This window comes from Trichechus manatus, unplaced genomic scaffold (assembly GCF_000243295.1).
Source record: "Trichechus manatus latirostris isolate Lorelei unplaced genomic scaffold, TriManLat1.0 scaffold00015, whole genome shotgun sequence".
Lineage (NCBI taxonomy): Eukaryota > Metazoa > Chordata > Mammalia > Sirenia > Trichechidae > Trichechus > Trichechus manatus.
The window spans coordinates 24,223,307-24,242,230 of NW_004443951.1; the positions used below are offsets into that span (position 1 = coordinate 24,223,307).

The 18,924-nt window shown below is 43.9% G+C and overlaps 1 protein-coding gene across 1 annotated transcript in view; it reads left to right on the forward strand.

Annotated features, from left to right (window-relative positions):
• Window positions 1–18,924, forward strand: part of CSMD2 (CUB and Sushi multiple domains 2) — a 752,464-nt gene that overhangs the window by 718,190 nt on the left and 15,350 nt on the right. The window contains exons 59-66 of the mRNA XM_012554226.1: window positions 2,822–3,004; window positions 7,064–7,240; window positions 8,435–8,614; window positions 9,040–9,213; window positions 13,281–13,454; window positions 14,005–14,078; window positions 15,847–15,958; window positions 16,537–16,716. Of these exons, the coding sequence (XP_012409680.1) occupies window positions 2,822–3,004; window positions 7,064–7,240; window positions 8,435–8,614; window positions 9,040–9,213; window positions 13,281–13,454; window positions 14,005–14,078; window positions 15,847–15,958; window positions 16,537–16,716 (1,254 nt within the window). The remainder of the gene's footprint in view (window positions 1–2,821; window positions 3,005–7,063; window positions 7,241–8,434; window positions 8,615–9,039; window positions 9,214–13,280; window positions 13,455–14,004; window positions 14,079–15,846; window positions 15,959–16,536; window positions 16,717–18,924) is intronic.

Genomic DNA, 18,924 nt, shown 5'->3' on the forward strand with positions numbered 1-18,924 from the left:
TCTCCTTGGTGTGAGACCTCACTCACAAGACACACGACTTGTACTTTGTTCTTGCATTTGAGGTTCCCAGATGAGCCTGCCTCCCAGAATTTAGGACCTGCCAGAGTATTGAACTCGACCAAATATTAGTTAGGTCTCCCCAGAAAGGAGAGAGTCACAAAGGAGTGGCCACTATGGCTGGTTTCAGAGAGCTATTGACTGCCCAGGACAATCCAAGACATATCACTCTATGTGACCAGCGAGGACTTTGGCCCCTCACTCCTATCTAATCTCTGAACCAGGCAGGACTACATATGAGCTGAAAGGACTCCTTTAGCCTGTACTAGAGGAAGGCATGCTAACTGGACTCCTGACTTTTTTCTGTTTGAACTTCTGGTGGAAGTGACTTGGAGAAGATAGCATGAGGGGCAGGGGACATGCCCATTGAGGTCTTCTGAATTATCCACAGAGCGAATCCCAGGAAGGAGAGGCATTCCAAAGAGGAAAGGGATCCAAGCATGCATCTGCTCTAGTCCCTTCTGTGAATAATCTGCTTGCATAAAGCTCTTCCTTCTAGACACTTCTCTAGGACAGTGGGCTAATGATGCCATTATTGATCTATTTGGGGGATCTTTGTTCCCCACGAGAAGGAGAAGTGCAGGGTAGGGGAGAAAGAAACCAGAAAAAAAGCCTTGAGTATCTCCTACCTGTTGGTATATGTAACCTAACTAACTGCACTGTTGTTTTCCCTGGCCCACTGCGTGGGATCCAGAGAGCTCTTGCAAAGTCTCTTATATCCCAACCTGTAACTTCTTTTCTCTGGAGACCTCTGAAGTCAGTATTACAACTATAAGTGTTAAGGCTGAGGATTGAATGACCCTAAATGCCTTAGATAAGAAAATAAGAGATGAGAAGAATAGGAAGTAACACTAGGTATACACTAGTGAATAAAGCTGACAAAGCGCCTGCTTTCCTGAAACTTACATCTAGCCATCTTTTGCAAACCCTAGAAAATACACTTTCAAGGGTACCATGGTCAAAGTTTTGAGCCTTGTTGTATACAATCAGTGGACCCAGAAGATGCATAACAAAATCTCCTGAGTCCTTGAGTCATAAGCCCCTGGGCCATCAGAGACAAGCAGAGATTCCTGGCATTTGAGAGATCCTTCAGGAAGATCATTGCCTACCTCAACAGTACCACCATCTTTCTGATATACCTCTTCAGTAAAGAGTCAACAGTTGCCATCTGTTTACTCTGCCCCAGTGGTATAATATTCTGTCCCAGCTTCCCATATATCAGTAGGGGCCATTGTGTCAGAACAAGCCCCAGGATTGGAGAGCTCCACTCCTGTGCTTATTTTACAATAGTGTTGGCTCCAGCTGAGGTCAGCTAGTCACTGTGTGAGTTGGAGCTACTCACCATCAAGGCTGCCTTCAAGAGGACCCATTACTGCCTGCTGCACAAGCTACGTCCTGGAAAACTTCAGAAGACAGGAAAACCTAGCCAAATGTGATGGACCCTCTTTTTTCATATATTTGAATTGAAAGTTAAATGATCCCCTTGCTTTGGTGGGTAGCAGAATGGAAAACATTGGTTATAGAGTATTCTCAGAGTCTAGAACTAGACTAGAAAAAGAAAATAATTCCAAGACTGAGAGGGTGAAAGAGTCATAAATGGTAAGTGGTGAGGTGTACATGAATTAAGCATTTACTGACTCCAGCAAACAATGTGTGGTCACTCAGATGTTGCCATTTGATGCCCGCACATGTGGGTTCATGAGGAGATAGATGTGACAACATTTGGAAACTTTATCTTCTTGTGCAGTGGCCATTTGTTCCTAATCTTCCTGTTCCTCCCACACGTTTACCACAGCTTAGTCTGATGCCCCTGTACTTCTCTGTATTATAAAATGTGCCAGCTCCCACAGGCACTAGATCTTGTGGCTTTGTCTCCTGTTCTCTACCCTCCTTTACCTCTTGGTTCCTTAGCACTCTCTTGGATAAGTTTGTACAATGTCAGAAGACACATAATTACAGGAATGTAGCAAGAGACAGGGAGCAAAGCAAGAGTGAAATAAGAAGGTCCCAGACATTTGATCTAGACCACACGTGCATTGAGTAATTTGAGGGTAGGGAATCAGCTAAAGGCCCAAGATCATAATCCAGGCTGGGCTGTTGAGAAGATGAAGCTGTGCTAAGGAGTTGTTGACATTTTATCCTGTAGGCACCAGGAAGCCCATGAATATGTTTCAGCAGGAAAGAAGCAAGAATTGGTGGTTGTTGGTTGTTCATTGTAGAGATTTGAGGATTAGGTGGAAGGTAGATGAGAGGGAGAGTTTAAGAAGAAGAGATATTGGTTAGGAGGCATTTGCAGTAATTCAGGCAAGAGAATGTTGAGCATCTAAGCTAAGACAGTGGCATTGGGAATGGAGAAGCTAATGAGGAATCAGAAGATTTGGTTGGCCATTTGGGTAAGGAAGACGTAAAAGAGAAAGGAGGAGATGTGGTCAGCCTAGACCACTGAAATTCCAGATTGGCACAGGCCAAAGATGGAGGCATAATTTTCACTATAGAACCTTCCCTCTGTCTTCCTACTTCTCTCTGCCATGTGGTTCCCGGGGACGGACCCCTGACCTCAGCCATTTGTGTTCTTTCACTACTGAGTAGTGAGGCAGAAGCCTGTCCAAGTAACCTATGCTGGGCACACAGTTTTCACTACTTCTCATTCCTGAAGCCCACTGCTTCCCCTTGACAGTGGTCCAGCCTCTTTCTCTCTCCGTGTCCTCCACTCCCTTTTCTTCCATGCTAAAAACAACAGGGTTTATTTGGTTGTGGTCCATAGGAACCAGCATGGGCTTCTGTGGTGACCCTGGGATCCCTGCCCATGGCATCCGTTTGGGGGATAGCTTTGCTCCAGGCAGTCTCATGCGCTTCAGCTGTGAAGCTGGCCATGTGCTCCGGGGATCATCAGAGCGGACCTGTCAAGCCAACGGCATGTGGAGCGGCACACAGCCTGAGTGTGGAGGTAACGTATGTGACCCATTCTGCTTTTCCCCTTTGCCTACCCCCAGGTGCTCTTCCCCAATTCTCCTGCCCCCACGTGCCTACCCTCACACTCACAGATAAAATCCATGGCCCCATTTGAACCCTTGGGCTGGTGTATAATGGATACAAATAGATAGTTCATGTTTGTCTTCATTAGTAATCCCCACTTTCAGCTAAGAAGGAAAGAAACCAGAAGAGACTAAATTTAGCCCATTAATGCATTCATTTCTCATGTTGTTTGATTCAAGAACTATATGCCAGATATTGTGGTATGTGTTGGGGATACAGTGGTGACAAGGACAGACATACCCTTTGCTCTCTAGGAGCTTACAGTTTAAGGGGAGATACTGTGTTAAACAGACATGGAAAATGTCAAAAGAAATGCTAATCCAATTTTTTAAAATCTTTTACAAGTAATATAGACCCTTAATGATGTTTTCTGAAGTAGCTGCAATGGGAGAAATTATATTTCCCCATGCATTCCTAAATGTCCCCCCAAAAAGTTCTTTTTTAAACTTCTCAGAGTCCAACTTTTTGCAGCTCCTCCCCAGATCTCTCCATTTCCCTCTAAAACACAGCCTGATAGCGCTCTCCTAGCGAGGGAGCAAGTTTCACAGCTGAGAGTAAAGCCAAATGAGAATATGCTGGAAGAGAAAGAGAAGATATGAAATAGTCATTTAGCAAGGTAGGAGTGTGAATGCTAATAGGGAAATGTAGAATTTCCAGGCAGCACTGAGGGCTCACTTAAGGTAAGAAGTCAGAACTTTAAAGAGAAAATAGTCACCGTTGGTCTTTTTTGTTCAAGCACGTTTTGCTACTTAGGTGCAGGCACAGAGTAGGTAGAGGTGTTGGGTTAGCATTGGCGTTTTACTAGGCAATTAAGATGTCAGTAGAAAATGACAAGGGAGATGAGGGTGTATGCAAAGCAGTGATTATGATGAATCTTGGAATCTAAAGAGGGAACAGGTTTCTGAGTAAGAGTCAATGAAAAAGTGGTAGGATCAATGAGTCGTAGGTCTCAGTGGGATCAAATATCACCAGAGACCCCACCCTAGAAGGAGAGAGAGCTTTGTGTTGCTAGCATTGAGTTTCTGTTTATGGGGTTGGAAAATACGGCAATGGATGTGGGTGATGGTTGCACAACATGATTGATGTAATTGGTTTCATTGAAATGTACAAGTGAAAAATGTTGAATTGGCAAATGTTGTCTTACCCATATTTTTACAACAATTAGAAAAAAAGATGCAGGCAGTGGTTAGAAGAAAGCAGGCTGTTTGAAACTGAGATTGTGGCATAGTCTTGTGGCGCAAAGAAGGATATTCTGGCCCCTGAACAGGGACGTCTGCCCAGGAAATGAGACAGAGGAGTCAGTGCCCTCTCCCACACATCTGCCCAAAGTCCTGCCTTTCATGGGGGTGATATTGGCAAAGTTAATTTCTATAAAATTATCTATGTATAGCAAGAGAACTTGTGGTAGCAGAGTATATTGTCAAGAGATATATTCAGTATATTTTAAAATACCTACTGTGACCAAGGTCCCTTTCACGTGCACTGGGATCCCTGGATGGAGTCAGTCAGCATGTCAGAAGTATTCGGGGAACAAAAGGTGGGTAGTTAAGGCACCTGGAACTGAATATTTGTTGAATGAGTGTGTGTGTGTGTGTGAGTGTGTGTGTGTGTGTGTGTGCGTGTGTGCGCACATACCCAGCCAGCTCTTTTATGACTTCCCTTAACAAATTCCTACTCATCCTTCAAGACTCTACTCAAATTTTACCTCTTACCTCCAGCCCCAATAAGCTGCTCTCTTCTTAGTGCTTTTTTTCCTTCAAGTGTAATTCTTATGATGTCATATTTTAATTCATCTGTTTACAGCTAGTTCTCTTAGACTAGACAAGCTCCTTAAGGGCAGGGACATGACTTGGCCATCTTTGTATCCCCAGCAAGTAGGATACAGTTTGTTGGATGATTAGATGCCCAGTCCTATATGTTATATTAAATATGTAGGAATCATTTTGTAGATTTGACCTTGGGACCATGTAAATGTTGTACGTAATTATAAAATAAAATGAAATCAAAGGTGAAAAACAAGCAATCTCTAAACATAAAAATTAAAATGGAAAAAAAAGCCTAACCATGTATCAAGTTGGTGGCTTATGAACCCAGAGAATTATTTCAGGTGGCTTTAAATCACAGTAATTTGACTGCAGTATATATCATAAGGACAAAAGAACTGCAAAAAATCTTAAACTATTTTCACCTATCATATTGTTAGTAATAATATTGGTATTGCTATTCTGAAAATATTATATATGTATTCATATTGTTGTTGTTGGCTGCCATCGAGTCAGCCCTCAACTCGTGGAAACCCCATGTGTTACAGAATAGCAGTTCACCAGGCCTTTCTTCCACAGAGCCACTGAGTTGGTTCGAACCACCAACCTTTGGCTTAGCAGCCGATTGCAAACCGTTTGTGCCACCCAGGCTCCATATGTGTGTGTGTGTGTGTGTGTGTGTGTGTGTGTGTGTGTGTACATGCATATGTATATATTATATGGATAAAACAAATAATTTAATATCATTAATAACCAAGATTTTCATCATAAAAGAGACACAATATAAAAGAAGTTAAGGTAAAACCCTTAATCCTAAATTTGGATTGGCAATATAAATATAAACTTATAATGAAGTATCAATTCTAGATCTGTCCACTGAAAAAGTCTAGCATCAATGCCCAGCTCAATAGCAATGAGTACCCTTAGCTTCCAGATTGTGGTGTCTAAATCCATTCTCCATTAAAAGGAACTAAGGCTTTTTGGAGAAATGGCTGATTCCATATCTTGGGTAGGAAATGTACAAGATGAACATGGAACATCTTGTCACTCCAAAAAGCAAAGAAGCAACCAAAGACAACTGGGCTCATGTCAAAGGAATGCAAGAGCCAACCTCAAGAGGCTCCCAATAGCTAAAAATAGAACAGTTTAAGCATTAATAAGAGTAATAATGGCAATGAATAGAATCATAGTTAATACATTTCAATCCATGAGGTCCTAATGATTCTTCAATAAGCTCACTGGTCACCTTTGGAGGTTGCTAGGGAACCAACTCATTATTGTGACATTTGATTTTAAAAACAGAAAAAGAAAAGCAAGCATTATCCCACCTTCCGGTATGAACTGTAAGCGGATATTTGATGAAGGAATGTTCTTTATTAAAGAACACCAGCTAATGCAGAAGAAATAATAGAGTTAGAATATCACCATTTTCCAACCCCTAATTAAATAACGAATCTAGCCAACAGTTATCAATTGCTGCTAAAACCACTAAGTGAAAAACTAACAGGAAACTTTAAAATGCTGGATTAGGCGGGCAAATCTGAACCCATCAATCAGTCTCAACATCATCAGCAAGGAAACAGCCAGACATTATGCGCCTCTGATGTGATACAATAAGACAGACACAAAAGCACCTATAAAGTACCCTTGCCAAAAAATGGAACTTGCTTACAGGAACTACCGGGGACAGAGGAACGTGTTCAACAGTACCTCACTGATGCAGTTAGCAAAATCCAGAAAGTGGGGAATTCTACAGGACAAATGCCCTGGCTTCTGTAATAAATAAATTACAGGAGAGGGAAGGGTAATATCTTGGCTCAAAAGACATAGAGCTGTGCAAATCAAATATCATGTGGTGGACCTTATTTGGATCCTGATTCAAATGAATCAACTGTAAGAAATAACAAGGCAATTAGGAAATTTAAACACTGATTATATATTCGGTGATGTTAAGGAATTGCTATTTAAAAAAAAATAGATGTGGTAATAAAAAAAGAGTCTTTATTTTTTAGGAATTAAAAAAAAAATTCATACAGGTTTCTCCTTCCCTTCTTGGGATGAGGTGATCAGGCATGAAAGCACCATGAGAGTGTTTTCTATCCACAGGACCCTTATGTAGCATGTGGTTTCCACTCTGGGCAGTTCTCAGTTCCCCAGGTGACACCTACCATTGTTCTTATGAATAATGTGCTCTTTTGGATTCCTAGTGATCTCTTGTGGGAACCCTGGGACTCCAAGCAATGCCCGAGTTGTGTTCAGTGACAGCCTGGTTTTCTCCAGCTCCATCGTCTATGAGTGCCGGGAAGGCTACTACGCCACAGGGCTGCTCAGCCGACACTGCTCAGTCAACGGCACCTGGACAGGCAGTGACCCAGAGTGCCTAGGTGAGAGCCTAGGCCCTCTGGACTCCATGGCAAAGGAGTGGCCCAGGCAATCAGCTCCCTCATGCAGAAGAAGAAGGCTGTCCATGGGAGACTGGGAAGGCTGGCTGGAGTGGTGGGACTTGACCTTGAATGACAATCATGTTTGGGCTTATATTTTGTGGTAGCACTGAGCTAAGTGCCTTATTTTATATGCATTATCTCATTTGATTCTCACCAGAACCCCATGAAGTAGCTATTACTAGTCCCACTCTATAATGAGATGACAGAGGCTTAAAGAGGTTGAGAATCTATGTGGGCCTTCTCATAGGCTCTAGCCAGTTCCTTGGGCTTTTCTGTTCTCTTTTAGAGCAAATCCCCAGAGCTCAGCCTGGCTCTTTTTCCACTTTAAAGCTGCCACCATCTGCCATCTTTGTAGGTTCATTCTGTTCCTTGAACCCGTCCTCACCCTGGCCTGGCTCCCAAGCATGGTGTAGCCTCACAGCTCCCCTTTCTTGCTACTCTTAAGGAAAGCCCCAGGCCCTTTTCCTTAGAAAGTGAGTCACTGTGGGCCCCATAGGAAGAAGTGATAAGGTGAGGGAATCTAACATTTCCCTTTCAAAGTCCTGGTCAGTGATTTCAAGCTCCATCTGCAATCCCATGTCAAGATCACTTTTGTTCTGAAGGTAGAGTTTGCCGAACCTCACCCACACTTGATACCATGACTAGACATGACCATTGCACATTGCATAGGTCATCGACCCTGCTGCTAGGCTGTTTGGCCTACAGAGGCCTCCTAGGCAGTAAAGATGATAAGATGCACCTCTTGGTCAGCCGAATTGTGTTATGTAGCCCATTAACACATCTTTGGCTCTTTGACCTGGAAACTCCCCTCTTCCTGGGCCCCAGCCTCATTTAGGAACTGACCCCTCTGCACTTCCTCATGGAGGGCTGGACTTTGGTTAAGCATGGCCTTCATAGCCCAAGTTGCTAGGGTGCATAAGGCATGGTGTGGGCAAGGACAGTGGGGCTGTGGGAGCTTGATGCAGGAGGGCTTAGCCAAATAGATTTGAGAATGGGCAGAGCCCAGCTGGGAGCCTGTGAAGAGCCAGGGCACCCCTGATCTGAGAATCTTCCCTCTTGGACTTGAACAGGGAATACTGAGGAGAAGGGGGGTCTGGCCTAGAAATAAGCAGTGCCATATGTCTCTTATCCTAGTCATAAACTGTGGTGACCCTGGGATTCCAGCCAATGGCCTCCGGCTGGGCAATGACTTCAGGTACAACAAAACAGTGACATACCAGTGTGTCCCTGGCTACATGATGGAATCCCACAGAGTGTCTGTGCTGACCTGCACCAAGGACCGGACATGGAATGGGACCAAGCCAGTCTGCAAAGGTGAGTCTGTGGCTGCAGATCTGGGCAGGAGGCCAAAGAAGCTACAAAGGTGAGGCCTGGGCCTTGAACATCTAGAAGGGAGGGAGTGACAAGCAGAGCTCTAACGTCTTATCAGGAGTGTGTGAGGTGAGGACTGGCCCCTGAACTTCTTCAAGGTGAGAACTAGGAGGTACCAAGGTAAGGCCTGGACCTTGAACATTGAGGGGAGGGCTGTGCAAAGGGGACTTGCTCCTTACACTTGGAAGAGCATTGTAAGATGCAAAAAGATCAGAACACCTCCCCACCCCAAGTAAGAGGTTCTGGTTCTTCCTGCTTAGCCCAGACTCCCAGCAGGTATAGGGTCGCCAGTGATGTCAATTCTGAAGACTACGGTCTAGTGTCCTCAGGACAGCTCCAGAACTCAGCCTGCTTTCATCTTCCCCCAGCTATCATGTGCAAACCACCTCAGCTCATCCCCAACGGGAAGGTGGTAGGATCTGACTTCATGTGGGGCTCCAGCGTGACGTACGCCTGCCTGGAGGGCTACCAGCTATCCCTCCCTGCGGTGCTCACCTGTGAGGGAAACGGATCCTGGACCGGGGAGCTGCCTCAATGTTTCCGTAAGGCGCTAACCAGGGCTTTCGGTGCAGACCATTTGAGTCTCCTTCTCTTCCCCTCCTCAGAGTGCTGTTGCTGGAAGGCTGAGAATAGATAGTCCCCTCCCCAAAATCAGAGAAGAAGTTTGTCAGAGACACTAGTAAAGGAGAAAGGAAGTTTAATGGGAGAAATTGAGTAGCCCTGGCCACTGACAGACTCTGTCTGCAGCCGCAAATGGGAGGAAATTAAGTCAGAGATAAGGGAGATGATTCTTAACTGAAAGGGATAGTACCCAAAGATCTGCGGGGGGCGGGGGTGCTCTGTGCTGGGAACATGCATGGCTTCATGGAAAATACCCTGCATGGGCCAGACTTACTAGTCTGCCAGAGACTGGAGGAACCCCTGAGACTATGGCCCCCTGACACACTGCTAACTCAGAACTGAGGCCGCTCCCTAAGTCACCTTTCAGCCAAAGATTAGACAGGCTTATAAAACAAACAGTAACACACATGAGGAGCGTGCTTCATAGTTCAATCAAGTATACAAGACCAAATGGGCAACACCTGCCCAAAAGCAAAGACAAGAAGGTAGGAAGGGACAGGATATCTGGACAAATGACACAGGGAACTTGTGGTGTAAAGGGAAAGGAGGAGAGTGCTGACACATTGCGAGGTTGCAACCAATGCCATAAAACAATTTGTGTACAAATTTTTGAATGAGAAACTGATTTGCACTGTAAACTTTCACCTAAAACACAATAAAAAAAGAAAGAACGAAAATACCCTATGCAGAAAAAACTTCTGGGGGACCCATGATTTTTCTGGCAAAGAGGTCATTTCTTATCAACCTGGCCCATTTGTGCTCAGAAGAGCCCCCAAGCCAATTCCAGGGCTCATTTCTTACTAAGGTCCCCAGAGAAGCAGGTACTTGGTCGCTTATTCTTGTCATGAACCGTAAGTGGGCTCTGGAAGGTTTTATCTGTGTCCCTACTTTGGGAAAGCAGTAAGGACTATTTTTTCTTTCTACTTGAAGTTTATCTAATTCTGCAGAAAATTATCTGCATACTCATGGCACTGTGTGGGTATTGCTGAAAATTTGCTTCAGTTTGGAAAAATTCAGCAGAAACTGGGCCAGCAGAGAAAGTGGACCCAGGATGGGCAGCATTTGGTGTATGGTTGGCCCCTCAGACCTCCACACACCACCAGGGGACCATTGGGAAGACAGCAAGTCTCAGTGCTGAGTCTAGACCCATCAACCTTGCTTTTCCTCTTGAAAAATAGCTGAATTTCTTATTTACAATGAATTACAGTCAACCAAAAAAAATTCATACTATGTCTAAAAATACAAAAAAGAAAGTCAAAATCATCTGAACTGTCCCCCCAAATATAACCATGATTAAGCTTTAATTATGCTTCCACATCAATCACTATGCATTTTTGCATAAATAATGATACGTGTACAATTTTCTATAAACGGTATTGGATCACACTGCACATGCTGTTTCATAACTTGTATTTTCACCCATTGATATGCATATGCCATCAACACCTTTCCATATCAATACATTTGGATTCATTTATCAATTTTAATGGCTGCAAAGAATTCCATGGCTGTGGGTACCACAACTCGTTTAATCTTCTCCTGCTGATGATGAATTTAAGTTGTCTCCAATTTAATCCTGTTAGAAGTTCTGCATTAAATATCCCTGAAAATAGCATTTCTTTACTATTGTAATAAAATACTAAAAGTGAGAACGCTGGGCCAAAGGGCAGGCACTTTGTGCTTCTTGATGTATGTTGCCAAACTGTCTCCTAGAAAGAGTGTCCCAATTTATAATCCTACCAGCAGTTTATGAGAATGTTCCTTAACTCACAGCCTTATCCACAATGGATTTTGCCAATCTTTTTTAAAATGTTTACCAGTCTGAGTTCAAAAAGACAGCTCACTGTCTTAATTGGCATCACATTGCTAATTAGCAAGGCTGAGCTGATCTTTCTTTACTTGTCAACAGGGCTTCAACAAGTTCATTCCAGTTCCAACCCCTGCCAAGAATTTGCATTTCCACCTCAGATATACTGAATCAGAATCTACATTTTAACGAGATTCCCCCATGTGATTCTTGTGTATAACTTCCTGGGAAGTTGTTAGGAATGTAAATTCTCAGCAGGGGTTCAAACTGGAATGAACTGGTTTGAAACCCTGCTTGTCAGCCGTTTATATTTCTTGTTCTTTGAGTTGCTGCCAGGACTTCAAAGGCTAAGCTGATCTTTCTTTACTTGTCAACAGGGCTTAGACTGGTTCATTCCAGCTGGAACCCCTGCAGAGAATTTGCATTTCTAACAAGTTTCCAGGCAATGCTAAAACTGTTGGTTAGGGACCAATTCTGAGAACCACTACTAGAGCAGCAGTTTTAGAGCAAATTTTATTATACATAAGAGTCACCTGTGGATCTTGTTAAACTATAGATTCTGATTCAGTATATCTGGGGTGGAAATGCAAATTCTCTGCAGGGTTCCAACTGGAATGAACCAGTTCGAAGCCCTGGTTGCTGCCTCCTGGATATGGTAGCTTATAATCGCTCAGCCTTCAACTGACCAGATTTGACAATCTTGGGATGAGCCTGCTGTGCTCCGGGGCATAAGCTACAGTTTTCAGGGCATAGGCTACAGCTACAGCTTCCATTTTATTTTGCATATGGTTGTGAACCTCAGATCCTATGTACACACAACACACAAACAGCGTAAAGAATGTTCCTCATGCTTGATATGATGTCTTGAGGAATATCTTGCCTTCGGTAGTCAACTTTTAATGATACTGTCCAATATTAACACGACCTGAATGAAATAGACATGCTCACTCGCTACCCACAGCAATGTAAATGGGTACCTTTAGGGCATCCTAAGAAAACAATACAAGTGAAAGAAAAAGCCATATGTCACTTCCAAATAATAGAAAATACCTACTTTAAGGGTTAAGATAAAAATGTAATTATGAACCACCTGGAGTAAAGGAGAATGAAGAACACCAAAGACACAAGGAAAGTATTAGCCCAAGAGACAGAAACAGCCACATAAACCAGAGACTTTATCAGCCTGAGACCAGAAGAACTAGATGGCGCCCGGCTACCACCATTGACCGCCCTGACAGGGAACACAACAGAGAGTCCCTGATGGAGCAGGAGAAAGGTGGGGTGCAGAACTCAAATTCTAGTAAGAAGACCAGACTTAATGGTCTGACTGAGACTGGAGGAATCCCGGAAAGCATGGCCCCTGGATTCTCTATCAGCCCAGAAATAAAACAATTTCTGAGGCCAACTCTTCAGACAGGGATTGGACTGGACTGTGGGACATAAAGTGATGCTCGTGAGGAGTGTGCCTCTTAGCTCAAGTAGATACAAGAGACTAAACAGACAGCTTCTGTCCAGAGGTGAGATGGGAAGGCAGAGAGGGTTAGGAGCTGGTTGAATAGGCATGGGGAATCAGGAGTGGAAAGGAGGAGTGTGCTGTGACAGTATGGGGAGGGCAATTAGGGTCATATAACAGTGCATGTATAAATTTTTGTATGGGAGACTAACTTGAAATGTAAACTTCATTTAAACTACAACAATAAAAAAAATTTTTTAAATGTAATTATGGTATAGCCTCTCATTGCAAAATTATATAGCCAATAAGTAATAATGATGTCATAAATGTGGAAAATGTTTGCATAATAATATTAAATGAACAAAGCAAGATTCGCAATCACAAGGGTATTGGGTTTGCAACAAGTGAACAGACTAGAAGAGAATGTGCATGAAAATGAAAAAAAAAGTTTTGGTTTTGAGTAGTAGGATTATAGTTTATTTCTGCTCAATTTTCTAAGTTTCCTATAATGTTACTCCATTATTTAGATGATTATTATTAAGCATTTTGAGTGTGGAAAGGAGCAGAAACAGAGCAGCATGGAGGCAGGTGTAAGCACTTTCAGGGGAGTGCCCCCAATTTTCAGAGTGCAAGTGAAATTGAGAGGAAAGCAGTACAAAGGCTGGGGGTGGGGTCAGGCTGGGCTCCAAGAGCAGCTCAGAACTGCCTTTCTCCCTTCGTCTTCCCAGCTGTGTTCTGTGGAGATCCCGGTGTCCCACCCCGCAGCAGGAGAGAGGACAGGGGCTTCTCCTACAGATCGTCGGTCTCCTACTCCTGCCAGCCCTCTCTGGTGCTGGTGGGCTCTCCACGGAGGTTTTGCCAGTCAGATGGAACATGGAGTGGCACCCAGCCCAGCTGCATAGGTGAGAGGGGACCTGGGGGCGGACAGCACATCAGCTGGTGGGCAACCTTCTTTTGAGTGGAAACAACTACTACTTTCCTTCCTATGTCTTCAGTGGTCTCATTTGCAAAAGGGAGCAAGTCCTCCTCTGAGCTTCTTAGAGGAGGATGTAAAATAAGCAGATCGGATGTGCTCTGGAGGAGTCTCTGGGTGGTACCGGTGGTTAAGCACTTGACTACTAACTGAAAGGTTAATGGTTTGAACCCACCCAGAAGCACCTCAGAAGAAAGGCCTGGTGATCTGCTTCTGAAAGGTCACACCCTTGGAAACCCCATGGAGCACATTTCTACTCTGCACACATGGGGTTGCCATGAATCAAAATCCACTCAATGGCAAGGGGTTTGGTTTTTGGTTTTAATGTGCTACGGGGAAGTATATAATCAGCCAGGAGAATGATTCATGTGGAGAAATCAAAAGTCAGCTTTCTTTCCTACATCTGTTTCTCAGAGTGAGTTGGGACAGTGAAATTTTCAGTTACCATGTGATCTGTTTCTTTGTTTTGGCAAATCCAGACCCAGCGCTGACCATGTGTACAGACCCCGGTGTGCCGCAGTTTGGGATACAGAACAATTCCCAGGGCTACCAGGTAATGAGGTCGGCCAAGATCGGGCCTTCCTGCCCCCTGTTCCTTCCTGTCACTGTCAGCATGAGAGACCCCAGGGACCTTTTCCAAGACAGCATTGGCTGGAACTAAGGGAGAACGAGACCTTGGAAGCTGAAGAAAGGAGGTGCTCTGCCACTTTGAACCATGCTCCACGTGAGCGCCGTTCAGAAACAGAAAGTGTTTACATCAGAGAAGCTGATGTGGAAAGACAGATCACATGTAGTTTTACAAACACCTCCCAGCAACCCCATGTAGCTGGGACAGAATGTTTGTGGGAATTTAGAAATAAGTAAGACAGATAGGCCCACTCACCTCAAGACACTCATACACTACCCACCAACACAGGGTTCATACAGGGAACACGAGCAAGGCAGGTACCACACATCCTGTCAGTATGCAGGCTCTGTGGACACATCTCAGAATGAGCTTTGGGAGAAGGAGAGGATTTGGACAGTCTGGAATGGGACACTCTGAACAGAGAAAGGAATGGATTGTAGGGGTTAAGAGTAGAAGTACTTAGACACTGTTGCATTGGCTTGGGTAAAAGATGAGGGTTAGATCGGGCAGGGGTAGTAACAGTGGAGATGGAGAGAAGGGAAGGGTTTGGGATATGTTTTGCAGGTAGAGCCAAGAGGACTTAATGGATGGACTAGATTGAGAGGTTGAAAGAAAGGAGGGAGTCAAGGATGGCTTGAGGTTTTTGAGTTGCACAGCTGGGTGGATAATGGTGCCATTTGCTGAATGAAATGATGAAGTCCAAGAGAGAAGCAGGTTGCTGTGGAAGAGGGAGAGGAAAGTATGAGCTTCCCTTTGTGTTTGAATTTGATCCAGTAGGAAATAGGAACTCCTGAGTGCTATTTGAGCAGGAGAGAATATAATCCAAGTTTCAGTTTAGAAAACTGATCTGGCAGAATTATGCCAAATGGATTGGAGAAGGAGAGATGGAGCTGGTGATTACAAAAGTGTAGAGTCAGACAGTGAGGGGCTAGTGGAAAGCGAAGATGGGGAAATGACTGAGCAGAGGGAAATTGAGGGAGGGTGACAGTTCTATTTAACAGACATTTACAAAGCACAGTGCCAGATTCTCTGCTGGTTATATCTGCAAGTAAGACAAGTCTCCTATCTTTAGTCTCCTTATCCATGAAGATGGTGCAGGACAGGGCAACATTTCATTCTGTTATACATAAGGTCACCATGAGTCGGAACTGAGCCAACAGCTCCTAACAACAACGACAGCCAACCTTAAGGAATTTACACGTAGAAGGAGACACACATAACTAAGAATTTTATTTTGTGCAGTTCTTCACATTTTATAAAATGCTTTCAAATCCACCATCACATTTGAATGTCACAACATTCCAGTGTAGTTAAGGCAAGGATAGTCAGCCCCACATTATACATAAGAAGACGAAGGTGTAGAGAGTTTCAATGAGTAAATATAGAAGCCAGAACTCAGATCCAGGGCCTTTTGATTCTGATTCAGGCATGCTGCCCATCACAGTAGACTGTGCTGTGTTCCATAACAGCATCGATCAGGGGATTGGATAAGGCCTTGTGGAAGAGGCACGATATAAGCTGCCTTAAAGGATAAGTAAGATTTAAGCAAGCAGATAAGGATGTTCCAGGCAGAGGCCATGGGTAAAATTTGGGTCATGAGAAAGTAAGTAGTCAAGTGCACAACTGGGTGGAGGGCAGGTTTGGAGCATTGCTGGATGGAAGGTGATGATGGGACCTTCTGTTCTTGCTGCAGGTTGGGAGCACAGTACTCTTCCGTTGTCAGAAAGGCTACCTACTTCAGGGCTCCACCACCAGAACCTGCCTCCCCAACCTGACCTGGAGTGGAAACCCACCTGACTGCATCCGTGAGTGCAGACTTCATCCCAAGAAAACTCTTGGCCACACATTATCTCCCCCAGCAGGTCACCCACCACATGCTTAAATGCTGTGAATGACAGGGAGCTCACAACTTCTCATTTGCACACATGCTGGTCTCTTTGTAGTTCTTGCCCCTTAGAGCCTCACAGAAGACATTTAATTTCCCTTCCACACAGAAGCCTTACTCATACTTGAAGGCAATCCCCATACTAAGACAGGAAGAACTTTCCAGTAGCAGCAAAAGGTAACAACTACAAGGCCAGGCCTCAGGATGGAGATTTCAGGGTTTTGACCAAAATTATTCCTTCTTCCCTCGAGAAGAGTGCTAAAGGTTTGGATTCCTCCAGGGTTCACCAAGCCAGTATCCACATTATCTGCATCTTGGCCATTTATATTGGCATCAAAGCTGGGGAGGTGGGGAGATGGGGTGGGGACAGGGGAGGGGGTCGCTGGGCACAGAAGGAATAGGAAGGGGATGGTTCATGTATGAACAAGAGAATGGCCAAAAAGGCTTCCTGAGGACTCTAATCTCCCCAGGTCCAACAATCTCTTTCCTCTTGTTCAGCCCACCACTGCAAGCAGCCAGAGACACCAACCCATGCCAATGTTGGGGCCCTGGACTTGCCCTCCATGGGCTACACACTCATCTATTCCTGCCAGGAGGGCTTCTCCCTGAAGGGTGGCTCTGAGCACCGCACCTGCAAAGCAGATGGCAGCTGGACAGGCAAACCACCCATCTGCCTGGGTGAGTGAACCCCTCAGTGAACCTCCCCAGGGTGGGAGGCAAAAGTGACAGTTGAGCTTGAGGTCAGAGAGGGCCAAAGAGATGGTATTAACTTCCTAGGGCTACGATAACAAATTTCTACAAACATGATGGCTTAAAGCAACAGAAGTTTCTCAAGGTGTCGATAGGGCTGTGCTCCTTCCAAATGCTGTATGGGAAATTCCGTTCCTTGCCTCTTCCAGCTACTTGTGGCTGCCAGGATTCCTTGGCTTGTGGCCACATCATTCTATCTCTGCCTCCACCTTCACACGGCCTTCTCTGTCTGTGTCTTCTCTGTGTGTCTCTTATAAGGACACTTGTCATTGGGTTAGGGGCCACCTGGATAATCCAGGATGATCTCATCTCAAGATCCTTAACTTAATTACCTCTGCAAAGATCCTTTTTCCAAAAAGGGTAAAATTCACAGGTTCTAGAGATCAGCATATAGACATATCATTTTTGGGGCCACAATTCAACAACACACTGAAAGAAGGGAGAAACATGGTTTCCAGGAGCTGGCTCTTGCTTCTGATTTTCTGAAGTGTCAGTTCTCTAGGAGACCAAACACAGAGCACCCTAAAGAGAGGTACATATTGAAGACATCCCACGTTTTATTTTGCTGCCGTCTACTTGAATTTAAAGGCAATCTTAAAGAATTATGCTTATTCATCAGGCAGTGAAAAGCTCTTTGTTCCACCAAACTGGAATCACATATCATTCATTATAACCTTGATAAAACAGTACCCACCTACAAATCATTTGGCAGTTACCAAGGTATCCCAAGCCTCTATCACTCTCCTCTTAATTTATTCATTCTCTAATTATTGAGCATTATCACTGTGTCATGCCTGTGCTGAACTTGGCAGGTACAGAGGAAAAAACACAAATCCTGTCCTAAAGGAGCTCACATTCCACTGCAGGAGACAGAAAATCATCAGATATAGAAGTACCTTGAAAAACACAGAGGTGCACTTAATGCCATGGGAATGAGGAAGAAGGGCACAAATTTAGCCTAAGAAAGGAAGGGAGAAGTCAGGGAAGACTTCCTGGAAAAAGTGATGCCTGAGTCTAACAAGGATAAAGGATCAATTTGGTGATTGAATGGTATTAAGCCCTCTCTTACAAGTGCTGATCTCACCATATGCCAACCATTGTTCTAAGAACTGTGTGTGTATTAGCTCATTTAATCCTCACAATAATCCTATGAAGTAGGAGCTGTTCATGTCTCCATTTAATATATGAGGAAACTGAGGCGCAGAGAGGTTAAGTAACATGCCTAAGGTCAGTGGCTGGTAAGGGACAGAGCTGATATTCAAACCCTCACAGTCTAACTTCAGAATCCATGCGTTTGACCACTTTTCTGTACTGCCCCTGAAACAAAAAGAGAGCAGGCTTTCAGGTTCAGAGCCTTTATTAGAGCTAGGACTTAAAAACATTGCTTTATTTTCATTGCATGAATTGTTGTAAATTTCTTTTATGTATGGAAAGTAATATTTGTTTTCCACATATTGTAGTGATACAAACTTTCTTTTTTAAAGTACATTTATTTAAGTTTTAAAATGTGATTTAATTTAATGAAAAAGACTAATAATAATATGAGTGGGCCAGCAGGCTGGCAAACTGAACTGGCACTTCCTTCCACTACAGACATGTAATTATATAATAACAACAACAACAAAACTGTATCTACATAGCCAAGGACTTTAATTTCTGACAGTTTGGTAGACACTGAATCCTATACAGCTCTCTGGTTATAAAATGATGAGTAAAACATAACAAACATAAACATATTTTAAATGTATAGCTGAACTCTCAAGAAAGTAAAGAAAATCCCCAGGGTCTCAACAAGACCAAAAAACAAAGAGGAAGCCGAAAATCTGAATGATTAGACAGTACTGAAGCTGCATCTGCTCTCAGGGCATTTTCCAGTCTCCATGACCTGGAACCTGAAGTTTAAGATTTCCACAGAGAACAACAGACAAGGCCTTGGGCCTTGAAAGGTGGAGAGCTGAAACAGGTAGACCTCTGCCCCCCACCCTTCCCATAAAGCCAGAACTCTCAGAGCTCTAACCCTCAGTGAAATAGTGGATTAAAAAGTATCTTCCCTCCAGGAAAGGAAGACAAAATTCTGGGATTAAAAAGTCTCCTCTGGGAATTTACAACTATGAGTCTACTTTATGTGAGTCTGGT